Source organism: Corythoichthys intestinalis, unplaced genomic scaffold, assembly GCF_030265065.1.
Source record: "Corythoichthys intestinalis isolate RoL2023-P3 unplaced genomic scaffold, ASM3026506v1 HiC_scaffold_23, whole genome shotgun sequence".
Lineage (NCBI taxonomy): Eukaryota > Metazoa > Chordata > Actinopteri > Syngnathiformes > Syngnathidae > Corythoichthys > Corythoichthys intestinalis.
This window is the reverse complement of record NW_026651592.1, coordinates 9,144,784-9,160,953: the sequence shown is the minus strand read 5'-3', so window position 1 is coordinate 9,160,953 and position 16,170 is coordinate 9,144,784. Positions and strand designations below refer to the sequence as shown.

At 39.9% G+C, this 16,170-nt stretch overlaps 1 protein-coding gene across 2 annotated transcripts in view; it reads right to left on the bottom strand.

Annotated features, from left to right (window-relative positions):
* The window catches only part of LOC130911198 (serine/threonine-protein kinase Nek8), a 29,456-nt gene that overhangs the window by 1,838 nt on the left and 11,448 nt on the right, over positions 1-16,170 (bottom strand). The window contains exons 6-14 of one of the 2 annotated variants that reach the window (XM_057829004.1): positions 13,793-13,872; positions 13,123-13,292; positions 12,893-13,040; positions 10,555-10,631; positions 9,057-9,174; positions 8,566-8,716; positions 8,296-8,459; positions 7,756-7,908; positions 4,819-4,977 (exon numbers count right to left, since the gene is read on the bottom strand). In XM_057829004.1, coding sequence (XP_057684987.1) covers positions 4,819-4,977; positions 7,756-7,908; positions 8,296-8,459; positions 8,566-8,716; positions 9,057-9,174; positions 10,555-10,631; positions 12,893-13,040; positions 13,123-13,292; positions 13,793-13,872 — 1,220 coding nt within the window. The remainder of the gene's footprint in view (positions 1-4,818; positions 4,978-7,755; positions 7,909-8,295; positions 8,460-8,565; positions 8,717-9,056; positions 9,175-10,554; positions 10,632-12,892; positions 13,041-13,122; positions 13,293-13,792; positions 13,873-16,170) is intronic. The other variant, XM_057829005.1, reaches the window with a different exon arrangement.

Sequence of the window (16,170 nt, the reverse complement as noted above, 5' to 3'; positions counted from 1 at the left end):
TTTTTTTTTGTTTTGTTTTTTTTTTAAAGACATAGTATAGCATATTTTATCTGTTTAGGTGTAAATGGTTATGATTACTTGCCCAAGGAGGTTTGTTTGTTTGTCTGTGTGTTTGTGTTCAAGATAACTCAAGAACGATCAAAAATGCAGGATATGTTCTTAATAGGGTTGTAACGAAAACCGAAACTTCTGTACCAAGTCGATACTAAGATTCTGAAAATGTGACTATACTGCCTTTTCTTCAATACCCGAAGTAACCGGTCATTTACACCGTCAACATTGTAAATGAACGGTTATATGGCAACCCACGGTCTGCTAAGGAGCGAGAACAATAATCAGTGCATGCAACATGGCAGTGGCACGTGCATTAACATCGTCTTTAACTGCAGTGACAGCGGCTATATAAATACAGTGGTATGAAAAAGTAACTGAACCTTTTGGAATTTCTTACATTTCTGCATAAAATCACCATCAAATGTGATCTGATCTTTGTCAAAATCACACAGATGAAAAAAGTGTCTGCTTTAACTAAAACCACCCAAACATTTATAGGTTTTCATATTTTAATGAGGCTGGCATGCAAACAATGACAGAGGGGTGAAAAATGAGTAAGTGAACATTCTGCCTAAGGAGACTTAAAAAGCAATTGAAACCAATTTTTACCAAACAATTTTGGCGGCAATAACTTCAACTAGACGCTTCCTGTAGCTGCAGATCTGTCTGGCACATCGATCAGGACTAATCTTGGCCCATTCTTCTCTACAAAACTGCTGTAAGTCAGTCAGATTCCTGGGATGTCTTCCATGAATTGCTGTCTTTAGGTCATGCTACAGCATCTCAATGGGGTTGAAGTCTGGACTTTGAATTGGCTACTCCAGGACGTGTATTTTGTTCTTCTGAAACCATTCTGAAGTTGACTTACTTCTGTGTTTTGGATCATTGTCTTTTTGAAGCATCCATCCTTTTTTTTTAGCTTCAGCTGTCTTCCAGACGGCCTCAGGTTTTCCTAAAAAACATCCTGATAAACTTTTGAATTCATACTTCCATTAATGATTGCAAGTTGTCCAGGCCTTGAGGCAGCAAAACAGCCCCAAAACATGATGCTCCCTCCACTAGGCCTGAACGATATTGGAAAAAACTATTGTTGCGATTTTTTTGAGGTGTGCAATATATTGCGATATTATATTGCGATAGTAAAAAAAAAAAAAAAAAAAAAAAAAAAATATATATATATATATATATATATATATATTTTTTTTTTAAAAGAAATTTTCACTAGATGACTTGAATAGCTGTTTGGAAATACTTTGCATGACACACCGTGACCACAGTGTATTCATATAATACCGTTTCATTTGTGAATGATTAAGATTGCTGTATTATTATGAAGGGATCCAGGAAGCAATGTCTGCACAAAATAGATAATTTATTGAACACAATATTTGACACTTCAACAGCAGCAAATACATTAAATGACAAATAAAAGAGCAGGTGCATTCGTCCCCTAAGTTTTTGACAAAATATAACAATAAATAAAAACTTTTGTAAAATAACAACAAAGTTGTAAACATAGTTGAACAAAAATATTAAATATGACAAATAAGAGTTGTTCACAAACTATAACAATAAATAAAAACCTCAGTAAAACAATAAAGTTGTCAACATATTTGAACTTAAATATTAAATCTGTCAAATAAAAGTGCAAGTGCATTAGTCCCCTGAGTTGTTTACACAAAATATAACAATATAAAACTGCAAAACTGCAACAAAGTTGTAAAAATATTTAAAAAATATTAAGTATCAAAACTTTATGTGCAGCTGTACTATAGTTATTTGAAAAATACGATTTACAATTAATTTAAATATAAAAGAAACAGAAACTCAATTGAACTTGTAAATAATTGAACTGAATAACAGCACATAACTGATGAATAACAGAACCATTTTAACTCCCAAATTTCCTGCCTTCCTGTTAGCTGTCACATGAATAAAAAGAAGAAAAGACATTCCTGCAGCTGTGTTATGTATTTGTCTGCATATCGTCCACCTTCCTTGCTCAGCAATTCTCAACTGGGTCTCATAGGTGTTTGGCCAAGACTACTAGTTTATCCACCATTGCAGGCTTGAGACAACAACGTTGGCACGTAACAATGTTCCCACCTGTACTAAAAAGCCTCTGATGGGAAGCTCGTAGCAGGAATGCATAGATACCTGCGTTTTAAATGGTCCCACATGTTCGACGGATGACTTCTTGTTGAGGCAACCATGGCGAGGCACTGTCAACAGGGCTGTTTTTTGTTCCTTATATTCTTGTCGATAGCCAAAATACTTCCAAAACTCCTTTTGGAGACAGTCTTCCCTATTCAACGTGTTGCTTGCTTTCACTTTGAAAACGGCCCCTCCTCCCTCCGCTCTGCTGTTCGGCCCTGCCTCCCTCCACTCCGCTGTAGCAGGGGAGGGGGAGGAGCCGATGACTGCGAGTTGGAGGGAATGAGATGAGAGGCTGTGCGCTCTCCTTCGCGCTCCTTCCTCAAAACAAACGTTTTTGGATTTAAAAAAATGAAATGAAAAAACTATTGCACGTCCTTGCGATGGGACTATTGCGCATGCGCACATCGCGATGGCGATGTTTAAACGATATATCGTTCAGGCCTACCCTCCACCATGCTTCATTGTGGGGATGAGGTGTTGGTGTTGGTGATCTGTTCCATTTTTCCTCCACACATGAAGTTGTGTGTTACTCCCAAACAATTCAACTTTGGTTTCATCAGTCCACAAAATATTTTGCCAAAACTTCTGTAGAGTGTCCAAGTGCCTTTTTGCGAACATTAAACGTGCAACAATGTTTTTTTTTTAGACAGCAGTGGCTTCCTCCGTGGAGTCCTCCCATGAACACCATTCTTGGCCATAGTTTTAAATATAGTTGAGGTGTGCACAGAGATATTGGACTGTGGCAGTGATTTCTGTAAGTCTTTAGCAGGCACAGGGTACTTTTTTACCTCTCTGAGTATTCTGCGCTGAACTCTTGGCATCATGTTTGGTGGACAGCTACTCCTTGGGAGAGAAGCAAGAGTGCCAAACTCTCTCCATTTGTAGACAACTTCACTGACTGTCGATTGATGAACATCCCGACTATTATAGATGGTTTTGTATCCTTTCTCAGCTTTATACAAATCAACAATCCTTGATTGCAGGTTGTCAGACATCTCTCTTGACCGAGCCATGATGTACATCAGACAATCCTTCTCATCAAGACAATTCTTACCAGGTGTGTGTTTTACAGTGGGCAGGGCAGCTTTAAACCACTCCTCAGTGATTGGGCACACACCTGACTTAAATTGTTTGGTAAAAATTGGTTTGAATTGCTTTTTAAGTCTCCTTAGGCAGAGGGTTCACTTACTTATTTTTCCCGTTTCTGTCATTGTTTGCATGCTATCCTAATTACCCGGGTCTTTCCTTTGGAAAGGCCAGGTACAGTATATGCTGTTCTGCAACTTTAGCCTATTTATTCTTCCTTTTTATTATTATTATTTTTCATCTTATTCTCCGCGTTTTTTCGTCCCGCCGCGCAGCCCGAACCGTTGCTCCGATCGGCACCGTTCCAGTATCGACATGTCCGGAATTTTCGTGTGACTGTGGCTTTTTGTCAAATGGCCCCGAAAAATTTTCAGTTCGCCCGTAAACGGCAATTTTCCAGGAAAAAAAAAAAAGTTTCAAAATGTATCTAGTTAAAACATGAAAACCTATAAATGTTGATCAGATCACAATTGATGGTGATTTTATGCAGAAATGTGAGAAATTCCAAAAAGTTCAGTTACTTTTTCACACCACTCTATAAGTATAGAAAGATGAAGTAATGCTCACTTGCTTCTTTATTCTGGCAACTAAATAAATGGACAACATTAATAGGGGCTGCTGCGGCCACAACCCACGCTAGCTCTCAACTCCCGCTTAGGTCACTAGTTCGCTCACTTGTTTCCTCTTAAAGGAAACACGCATATTTAAGGACATAAAAATAGGCTATCATTCATTGTCGTTCATCATAAAACATTGTCAATAGGTTATCACAAAATTTGGTTTCACCACACTATGTCTGAAAATTGATGATTGGATTTTGTGTGTGCGTGCAGCTCTGTGCAGGCGTGTGTGTGTTAATGTAAAAACAGTATTTTTTTTTTTTTTTTTAATACCTGAATGCTACATGACCGTGATGCACACTATTTTTATTTCGTTGATTAATACTCAAAGGCTACACTACGGTGCATGCACAGAATTTGTTTATTCTATTGTTTGAAACGTTAATGCACATTATTTTAATACTTTAAAGCTAAATGCAGATTGTTCCATATAAGCACAAAATATTGTTGTCTACTTCTAATAATGGAGTGTATGTTTAAGTATATGTTTATGACCCCCATGAAAACTAAAGTTGACTTTTTTTTCTTTGTATTTAATTTATTGCCTGCCATTGACATCAATAGATGTTGAGTTCATTTCAATTGGGGGCACTGGCTGTGAATGCGCATACTTCAGTGAGTGAATGTTTCGATGGCGCTGGACGTTTAATCTATGTTGATTGGAATGGCTAGCAGTGATCAATCTTTGCTAGCTTCAGTCAAAATTGAGTGGACGTCCATCGCCGTCATTGTTAGCCAATGAGTGTCCTATGAAGGGTTCAAGGGTGATGCATTCCAAAAATAACGCTGCCACCAAAATGCAAAATCCCTGAGGGATTGTTTAAAGTTCAAACTGTGCTCAAAGAGGGATTAGTAAAAGATTTTTTTCCTCTAGAAAAAGGGCTAATGGGCAAAATATTACGTTTCACTGCCAGCAGGCTGTTGCCATGACAACAAGCCACTGATGTCACGGTGAACGGGTGGCTCTCATCCAGCTGCACCGCCTTCGGTACCCCCGAGTCTTCCTCTTTTCTTCCCAAGCGTCCGCGGGCTCCCTTTCCCCACGTGTACACCTCGCCATCTGCCGAAAAGGCAGACGAGAGGAAAAAAGGTGGGCCGAACACAAAAATTTTGGTTTACACATTCTGAGGGTATTATACAGGTCCCTAGAAAGTAAATGTCGCGCCGTTGCTCGGTTTCTCCTGCAGGGACAATATAATGGCTCCATCTGCCAATAAAGGCATCCCTTGATGAAGAAAAGCTGGAGGCAAGCAGGTCAGCCATCGATGACTTTCACACCAGGGGAGCTAATCATTGGCACAATGTGACCACCGTTTGAACCCTCCCACACATACTTCCCAACCAACCACTTACAGGAAAACAAGAAAAGAACTGTCTAATTTAGATTATTGGAATTTTACATCGGGCTTACCCCCATCTTCCTTGAAATGGAAGGGGTGACAAACTCACCTAAATCAGGGTCCATAATGTAGTTACGGTTTCCTTCTGTGGGCCGTTATGTCTGCCAATGAGGGCTGCCGTGATTGGTCGACTAATCGGACGACCACCGATCAAATGAATTGACTATTTTTACAGAAAATTAATGGTTTTAAGATATTGTTGACCTAAAAATTGTCCAAAATACTGTTTTTGAACCTCTTAAAAGCACATTTTATTTTATTTTTATAAATAAATTTAATCATCAAACTAAAAAAGGGGATAAAACAGTATTCACTTTTTTAATTGCATTTTTTATTTCAATTTTTTTCAATGTCAACTAAATAAAGATCAAATTGAAAATGCATAACTTTCACCTATAAACGCTCAAGATCCCTTTTTTGAACCTCTTAACTCATTCACTGCCAATGATTGTTTTAGTGCCAATGACAGTTATAGACACCCAATCCATTTGGGCAGGCAGCATTACGATTCAAAGATGAAATGCAAAATTAAATCAAAGTGCCTGTGACACGAAAAAGCATGCTTATTTCATAATACATGCGGTATTTTATGCTCCTGAATCAAATGGTCCACTTGGATGTGTGAAGAAGCGATCGATATATTTATTAAATTTTTTTAATCACGCGCGACGAAAATGACAGGCTTCGTTCTTGCATTGAGGAAGAGGGCACTGTGACGTGTATGGGAGAAGGAGTCCTCTTCACTGTCCAGCCGTACTGTTGTATGAGAAGGACTAAGGATTCAGCTGATTTTGCGGATCAATTCGTTTATTTTTTTGCGTCACGACAGCCAAACAGCTGCAGAAAAAAATCTTCTGTCAAATTTTCCACCCGATCAGAAATCGCAACTTTGTGTTAAAAATAGCAGCGAATACAGCGATTACAAAGTAAACACTGCAAACTTTCTTTAAACAAAGGACTACTAACGTTTGATCATGGATGGGCATGTAAAAAGCTCTCCTCATACACATATTGTCATGTTAGCTGCATAACAACTGCAGCCGCCCTCCTATGAGTTTCTCGCTGTTTACGACTTCGCCGTGTAGTAAAGCATTATTTTGCCGTATTAGTGTTAACTATTTGGCAGTCCGGTTTGTCCGGCGGTCATTGCCCAGCTGCTTCCCCGCAAACGAGCCCTCTGCCCTAAGCAGGGGAACGACGAGCTCTAAATTGTTTACCGCCGGGCGGGTTGCCGATCGGTGAAGACAATCGACAACCCAGTCGTCATGGGAAATGATCCGGGCTAGTTATGTGTGATTTTCCGCTTCGAAGACTTTGAAACATCACTCGGTTGGGGTTAGCGTGTCGGCTAGCCGTCACGCCTCTTGGTTTGTTTATATTCTCCGAAGCCAGGGAAGGGAAAGGACATAAGCCCGACTTAGGCGACATAAAATATCGTTCGGGAGTTGAGACAGTAAAGGTGAAGTCGACAGTTTTGACCATTATGGAGTAATTTTGCCATGTCGTCCTGAATAAATGCATTTTTATTATTTCATATTCCATTTAGCACAAGACTGTTATTTGTCATGACCATGCCATTTATTTAGCTATTGGGGAAAAATACTATAAAGAAAAAAAGAATATCCTGTAAAAATATTGGAGAGAGACTGAAATATTGACATTTTGCGGCTCTCTTCGTCACGTTTTCCTCGTTCTGAATAATTACCCCTCAATGGGCTGAATAGTAAAACCGATGAGCCCATTCTCAAGCTGACGTCATCCAACTGTTGGGGACGCTACAGCCCTATAATGGTAGGCGTGGCTAACTGTCAGATTAAAAGACTAATTTCTCGTCATCTGCACTTTGCTAAATTGTTGTATATCATCAAATCGTCTCAAAATATGATTCTAAATCACCAAATAATGCTATTTAAGACTTTTTTTCTCCTGTTGTACGCACTTTAAATCAATAGCAAAACTACTGAACAGAATAATACATCAAAAAATTACCCGATTAATCAGAAAATTACTCAGCACATTAAACTATAATTAACTCATTCACTGCCAATGACCATGTTTCAGTGCTATTGACGCGATAGACGGGCAAATCCATCCATCCAGTAGGGGTTTTGGTTCGGATGTAGGGCTGACACAACTGTAAAAATGCATAGGTCGTCTGTTGCAGTAGATGGAAGCCAATAATATAATATACTGTATACTGTATATACATCCCCTGATTTAAAAAAAAAAAGCACTATATTAAATTTTCTTACTGATTACTATAGTTTTTAGTTCTCAATCTTTAATTGAGGACTACAGCATTTTTATTTAAATTTATTTTACCGAGAAACATAATACCAGTGCACAACCTACTTTCGTGGGCCACACAAAGTGGCGTGACGCCCCTGTGCCTTCAGTTTGACACCTGCGCCTGTGACCTAAAGTAAGGGATTACTCACCAGACGTGATGGCCAGCGTGAAAGCATCTCCGCAGGCTGCCATGGTCACACCCTGCAGACTGGGCACCAGGTAGGGGACGCGGCTGCCCCGCCGGGAACTGCGGCCCATCTGCCCATGCTGGTTGCTGCCAAAAGTGATGCAATGGCCAATCTCTGGAGTGGAAAAACAAAGGCTAAGCAATAAGAGCCACACCTTTGTGACTAAAAACTATCTATAAATGTGTTATGTTCTTTTTCACAGTGTTCTCAAACTTTAGCAATAAATTAGCATGCTAAAACACAGTACATACAGTATATTTCTATTTGTTTTGATTTTGTCATAGTATGGAGAATCGACTTCAATTAAATAGTTTGAACTCAAACTTTAAGTGTACACTATTAACTTGATTAAATAAGTTAGGAATACTCAAAATAACAAGATAGTTTAGAGAACTTAAGAATTTGCCTTACGTCTACATAAAATCCTTTGGGAAGTTTTAGTTTTTACAGTCTTCCAACTTCTAAACTTTAAACAGGTCAGTAGGAGGGGGATGACTTTACCTGTCACGGCGACAGAGTGGGCTGTGCCGATGTCAATGCAAACAATCTTCTCCTTGTTTAGTGGCGCCGACTGGACGGGCGTGAAGCAGTGCACTTCCTCCACCTGGTTTGGCGGACTTGGCTCCTCCCCGGACGTTATCTTGTCCAGGCCCAGCTTGTTAAACCTAAGACCAAAATGTTAAGAAACAAAATTACAGTGGAAAATCTACTTTATTAGAGTCAAGTATTTGTATTTGCACTGGGTTACTTCCCACTACTTTAAGTACTGACCTGTTGCTTCCACATGCCACAATGCTGTTCCCAGCACTTATGATCATGGAGCAGTCTACACCACACAGCACTCTCTGAGGCTCAAACTTGAGGGGTAAGCACACCTGCTGGGGACAGTTGTGAGTGTCCTGGGCGCCCAGTCCGAGTCGACCTGATCATCAGAAGAAAAACGTCATAAATTCATTGAAATTTTCTTCTACTGCTTAAAAAGATTTTAATTATACAACTCAATTCTTTACCCTTTCTTCAGTAGCCTAACTTGTTATTCCAGTATATGCAACTCAATCAACAATGTTAACTTGATAAAAATGAGTTAACTTGAATTATCACATTTTGGGACAAAACTAGCCCTAAATCTAAATCTCACTTTGATTACTTCAATATATGTACTTAAGCTTTAGTACAGTTTACTAGAAATTTTTAGTTCTAGTCATTAGTCAAATTTACGTGGCGATAACTTGACTTTTTAAGTTTTTTTGCAAACTTTTTACCGTTCTCTCCTCTTCCCCAGGCAAAGACTTCCCGTTCGTTGGTCATGGCGAGAACGTGAGAAGCACCGCATGACACCTGCACTAGTTCGTAGCCAAGGAGTGCTTCCACGATCTTGGGCTGGGATTGGTGCAGGGAAGTATATATATATAAGAATATATTAGAATAATATAAGAATATACCCTATTGGCCCGAATATAAGACGGTGTTTTTTGCATTAAAATAACACTGAAAAAGTGGGGGTCGTCTTATATTCGCGGTCTATACGTTATACCCATTCACGACGCTGGATGGTGCCAGATATCATTGAAGCGATGTTCTGTCCTGATAGATCTCAGCTACTCTCAAATTTAACCAGTTTGCATTATTTTATTGCAATGTTTTTCCTTATTCAGATTTGTTTCAAGACAACAGTTACAGTTAGACTTCACTTTGATGGTTAATGCAGTTATTGCAATTTTGTGTTTTATCACAATAGATTGGTTTTAGGGCTGCAGCTATTGATTATTTTAGTAGTTGATTAATCGATGAACTAGTTAGTTCGAATAATCGAGTAATCGGAAAAGGAATATGAAATATTAAAATACCTGAGCTGAGCCTCAAATGGTATTAAAAATAAATAAATGAGGATCTATGTACAAAAAAAAGAACAATTGGCTAACTTTAATGTCAAAAGTCCGCTAGCTTAAATGCTATAAAATGCTAACTTTTTTTTTTTCAATGCTCTTCACAAATGGTTGCCTCATATTCCCACAAAAATTGGCTAAATATTCATATAAACTCAACTACAAATGCATTAAAAAACGTTAGCCCAAAGAAAAACTGAGTTTACGTTGGTCTTAACAGGGAGTTGGATTTAGCCATGTGAAATGAGGCAGACCAGAGGGCAATGCATCCACCCTAATCAATAAACTAAATGTAAACACTTCCAAAATAAAACATTACAACGCCACTTTAATCAAACGAATGCTCGAGGCAACAAAATTTAATTAGAATATTTTGTTCTAATCGAATACTCGAGTTAATCGATTAATCGTTGCAGCACTAATTGGTTTATTTACATTTCAAAAACCAGAAGCCATTCATTTACAAATGTGATTGCACTTTAGTTTAAATATTTACTGTAAATGTTCAGATATTAAGATTTGAATGAGGCAAAATAACATGCTTTTTCTCTCAAATATATTGTTATAATCATTTGTTTCGGATGTACTGTAATTATTTTCTGTATAAAAAATAATTTGGTGTTCAAAAAGCCTTTTTTCAAACTTGAGTCTTGAAAAAGGGGGGGTCGTCTTGGAATCAGGGCTGTCTTAAATTCGGGCCAATCCAGTATTTAAAAAGCTCAACTTGTTGGCTACCACTGACATCTATTAGATACCAACTAATTTTAGTTCTAAGATTAAGAACAAATGAGTCATGTGATTAGATGTCTATCATTGTCAAAGGCACTGAAATTGGTGAAATAAAAAAAAAAAAATCTTACGGATGTTAGAGTACCTGTGTGACATCGTTGAAATTCCCGTGGCCAAGGCAGCCGTTGCTTCCACTTCCAAAAGTCATGATGATGCCCCTGTCTGCAAATGACTTTATTACGCATTGCTGTATTGACATTTTCTTGCTGCTCATTATATTGATCGTGATCTACCAGTCGATCCCAACGCTAGTGCAGGTAGATCACAGCATCAAAAAAAAAAATTTTTTTTTTTTCATTAGGGAAAAAAAATATACTGTATACTGTAGATAATTATGTTGTGTGTGCAACATACAGTGCTGGCCAAAAGTATTGCCACCCCTGCAATTCTGTCAGATGATGCTCAATTTTTACTACAAAATGATTTCAATTACAAATGCTTTGGTGGGAATATCTTTATTTATTTTGCTTGCAATTAAAAAACACAACAGAGAATGAAAAAAAAAATCATGATCATTTTTCACAAAACTCCAAAAATGGACCGGACAAAAGTATTGGCCCCCTTGGCTTAATACTTGGTAGCACAACCTTTAGAAAAAATAACTGCGAACAACAGCTTCTGGTATCCATAAGTGAGATTCTTACAACGCTCTGCTGGAATTTTAGACCATTCTTCTTTGGCCAACTGCTCCAGGTCTCTGAGATTTGAAGGGTGCCTTCTCCAAACTGCCACTTTCGGATCTCTTCACAGGTGTTCTATGGGATTCAGGTCTGGACTCATTGCTGGCCACTTTAGAAGTCTCCAGGGCTTTCCCTCAACCATTTTCTAGTGCTTTTTGAAGTGTGTTTTGGGTCATTGTCCTGCTGGAAGACCCATGACCTCTGAGGGAGACCCAGCTTTCTCACACTGGGCCGTATATTATGCTGCAAAATTTGTTGGTAGTCTTCAGACTTCATAATGCCATGCACACGGTCAAGCAGTCCAGTGCCAAAGGGAGCAAAGCAATCCCAAAACATCAGGGAACCTCCACCATGTTTGACTGTGGGGACCGTGTTCTTTTCTTTGAAGGCCTCGTTTTTTCCCTGCAAACTCTATGTTGATGCCTTTTCCCAAAAAGCTCTACTTCTGTCTCATCTGACCAGAGAACATTCTTCCAAAGCGTTTTTGGCTTTCTCAGGTAAGTTTTGGCAAACTCCAGCCTGGCTTTTTTATGTCTCTGGGTCAGAAGTGGGGTCTTCCTGGGTATCCGACCATAGAGTCCCTTTTCATTCAGACGCCGACGAGGCTTGGGAGGTTAGCTACAGTGGCATTGGCTTTACTCCTATTGATGACACTGCGCACGGTAGACACAGGAACATTCAGGTCTTTGGAGATGGACTTGTAGCCTTGAGATTGCGCATACTTCCTCACAATTTTGCTTCTTAAGTCGTCAGACCCACTATTATGTAAATCACCTGTAAGTGTGGGTAGGTAGAAATCCTATTCTATGCTACCTGATCGCTAATCCAAGCACTGACAATCTCTCTACCTCAGTGCGTCTAATTACGCCCAGTTACGAGTGTACCCCTCAGACGTGAGATAGTCCTGCAGAAAAGTGAAAAGGCTGCGCGGGGGCTGCTCCAGGGCTTGGGGGGAGAAAAGGGGGGTTGGTGCGAGCACGGACTCCGGACCATCCGCCCACCCATGAACCAGCCCCCTGGGAAGGGACGAGGGGGCGTGCCACCACCTCCACCACCAAACCACCCACCCAGACCCCCAGCAACTGCCAGAACTCCTAAACCGGCGCGGCACACCGCAGGAACCCCATGGTCCAGTAGGCCCGGGGCAAGAAAGGATCCCCACATGGGGCAGAAGGGGCGCCGCCCCACCAGCTTCCAGCACCGGGGACCAAGGAGGATGCCCGAGTACAAAAGAGAGAGGAAGGCAGAAGCAGGAGAATGACGAGAGGCTGCTGCAGGGCGGCGCAGGACCAAAGCCCCGATCCCACCATACCCGCATCCAACAGCCCAGACTAAGAGGAGGCCCTGCCCCAGGAGCCCCGCCATGTCAAAAAGTGTGGGACCCACATACCGCCCTATCATAGCCCCCGAACTGTATGGCAGCCACTACCCAGCACTGTGATTGGGTTGTGTGGAGTGGGTAGTGCAGTCCATGCATTAAAATAGGAGAGCCTGGCTTAGAGGGCAGTGGGATCATCGCGTGGAACTCCCGTGTGGAGTACAATGTTAGTAGTGTGTTAAAAGAGATGCGGGAATGGCGGGACCGGCAGCAGGATGAATTCCACGATTTTAAAAATGGTACAAGATCACTGCCAGCCCTTCCAGTCAAACAACTATCCTCGTTAATAACAGCCAATCAAATTAATTTATTAGCTTAAAAGTCAAGGTACGTTCTAACTAGTGTACTGTATATCTAATCATTACCTGTCATGCAGGTGGTGAAGAGATCGCCGCAGGAAACAGACTTGATGGTGACTCCAGATTGGCCTTCCAGGAAACGGGAAATGAACTGAGGCTGCATTTGCTCCACGACGCCGGGCAGGCTCATCTCGGCTGACCCCACCAAGGGCGCCTGCCAAAGTCAGTTATGACAACTTACCAACTTGTGGTTTAACGACGTAATAAATGTACATTAGTCGCAGTTCTCGACGCACCTCCCAAGTGATGAGACGCCCTGATTTGGTCACACCCATCTTTTGAGTGCGTCCCAGTGACACCTGCAGGACCTCAGTGTTGAGCATGGGCAGACGTAGCGGGGCAGTGATGCCGCTGCCCCAAGTGTAGACTGATGACAGTGGGAGGGAATGCAACTTGCTAGCGCCGTCTGTTTTACATTAACAAACAATATTCTTGATTGGCAAATTCTCAGAGTTTTTTGGGAGAATCTATGACCATGTTAACCCAAATAGGATGCTTAAATCATTGTGATTGATGGCACTAGTCAATCCATTTTGACTGGTTCTGCCAGCCTCTCCCAGTCAAAATGGATTGGACGTCTAGCAACGTCATTGGCATTGAAGATGAGCATTCGCAGTTTTCCTAGTTTTTGTGAATTTTCAATGAAAAGGTTTTTTTTTCATTCAGTTTAATTATATTAATTTTGTTTTTAGCGATAATTTATTTATTTATGATTTTTTTTGTTTTAGGTGAACATCACATTTTGGCTCATGTAGACCACACTTGTATACATAGCTTGGCCCACATGAGACATGGCCCAAAAGGTGATGGCCAATACGTGGAATCCAGGTCTTTTGGGCTTTTTTTATGACAAAAAAATGTCATTTGCCCAGTAAAAGGTTAAAAACTAATGACTTGGCGTCTTACCTCTGGACCTGCTGGTTGGTACCCGACCTGTATTTCTGCCTTGTGGTCCGGTCTGGACAGTGGATAGTGGTTTCTCAATCCTGGAAAGAATACTGATAAATTAGTGGCTCCAAACCAAAATGGCAGACGTCCAGTTTGTGTTCTGTTATTGAGACTTTGTGTCTTCTCATGTAAGACATGTTTACTAGAGGTGCACGATAATTATCGGTCCGATAATTATCGGTCCGATAATAGGAATTATGACGTCATCCCAATAAATCCGATAACATAATGTATTATCGCCGCTATTAATAATATTTTTGGCACGGTGTCGGATTGGGATTTGTGCGTTTGTTTCCACTCCCTTTTTTCCAGTATGCAAAGTTTTGTTACTGTCTTTGTTTTTTTCATTATAATAATGTTCATGTCAACATGAAAATTCTGGTTTGGCCAAAGGCAAATCTAAGCTGAATCAACCACTAGTATTTTTGACCTACAGGTGTTCAAAAACTCAGGTGAATATACAGTGAAAAATTATATTTTATCGGTTATCTTATCGGTATCGACCTTGAGGAGCAGGAAGTTATCGATATCGGTATCGGTTTTAAAAAATGGATATCGTGCACCCCTAATGTTTACCAAATGTCATGTTGCTAGGTTAAACCTGACTCAATGATTCATTTTTCCCACAAAATCACTTATTTCACTAATTTTGTGTTTTCTGGTGAGTCAAACCTCACCCATATGCAATGATGAAAAAAATGCATAACAATGGCAAGAAGTATCACCCATAAATCGGACCAATATTGGTAGAAAATTGACAAAATGTAGGTAATTTCATGGAAATGGCTAACATATGCTAATATGACAAACAGAATGGCAGACCCCTGTGCATTTTCAGATAGGCTTTTTAGGACTTTTTGCATGTCTATGCAGGACACCCATTTGTACCAAATTGATGACACTTTTGGGGGCTGGATTTTCAAAAACATCACAGTGGCTGTTTGGTCTTCAAAGGACCCTAGGAAACAGCCGTTCAACATTGGTAGAGACGACATAACAGCATAACATGCATGTACACACTTTTTGCTAGGAATGGGACATTAATAAGACCAAACAGATTGGGTAAACAGGGGTCAGGGCTACAGTTCTGACGAATATGAACCTAATGAATTGATAGGCTGACTGATCATTGCAAAATAAATCTGTATTGAGTTATACCAGTGCTTCTGAATTATTTTCTGTTACGCCCCTAATAGGAAGACACTGTGCATTGATGCCCTGGTCCTAATGGGAAACACAGTCTTCAAAAAACTACCGCTTTTGTCCAACAGCGTCGCTAAAATCGACCAAAACTGAAAAGTTACCAAGTGTTGCTTTAAGACCACATAAACAAAACAAAAATGAAAAATGGGTTGAATAGGGTAAACCTCAGTTCACTACATTTCTTACAGTTTAATTAACATGACTGGACACTTACAGTAGTTCATTGGGCAAAATTTTTTCTACAATAATCAACCTATCCAAGGAACCTACTCAAATTGACAATATTGCAAAATGCCATGGCAATCAATGACTTTTGGAAAGATATATGAGTAAAAAAAACTGACTATGCAACACTAACATGCCAGACTGTGCGTCCCGGGCTGTTGGGGGACGGGTATCGATAAGCATATGCTTTTTTCCCCGTCTTCCTTTGTCATCGTCTTTTCGGGCGAATTACTCCATATTCTGTGTCAATGTTTCTCTTTCTTGGCCAAACTATCACACACTCTGTAACTGTCAATGATACTGATGATGATGACAATGACAATGACAATTTTAAAAAATTCATTCATTAATTCATTTAATTATGCATAGAATGATTTTTGTCAATATGACAATACAAAAAAAAAACAAAAAAAAAAAAAAAACATTAACAGCAGAAAATACATACAAAAGTGGAGGACACTTCTCTCTAAGCAGCTACCTGCTCGAGTTTTGCAAGTTAGCAAATTCACACAGTTTAATGGTATGCAAACTCTGATGAAGGTTCTAAAATTAGTGGTGTGTTTCCCACCTCAATAAATTTGATGTCTTTTTACATTGCCATATTGGCCCGAATATAAGACGGTGTTTTTTGCATTGAAATAAGATTGAAAAAGATGGGGTCATCTTATATTCGCGGTCAAGACATTATACCCATTCACGACGCTAGATGACGGCAGATACCATTGAAGCGATGTTCTGTTATGACAGATCTCAGCTACTCTCCCCATTCACGACGCTAGATGGCGCCAGATATCATTGAAGCGATGTTCTGTCATGACAGATCTCAGCTACTACTTTAACCAGTTTGCATTATTTTATTGCAATGTTTTTCGTTATTCAGATTTGTTTCAAGACTACAGTTACAGTTA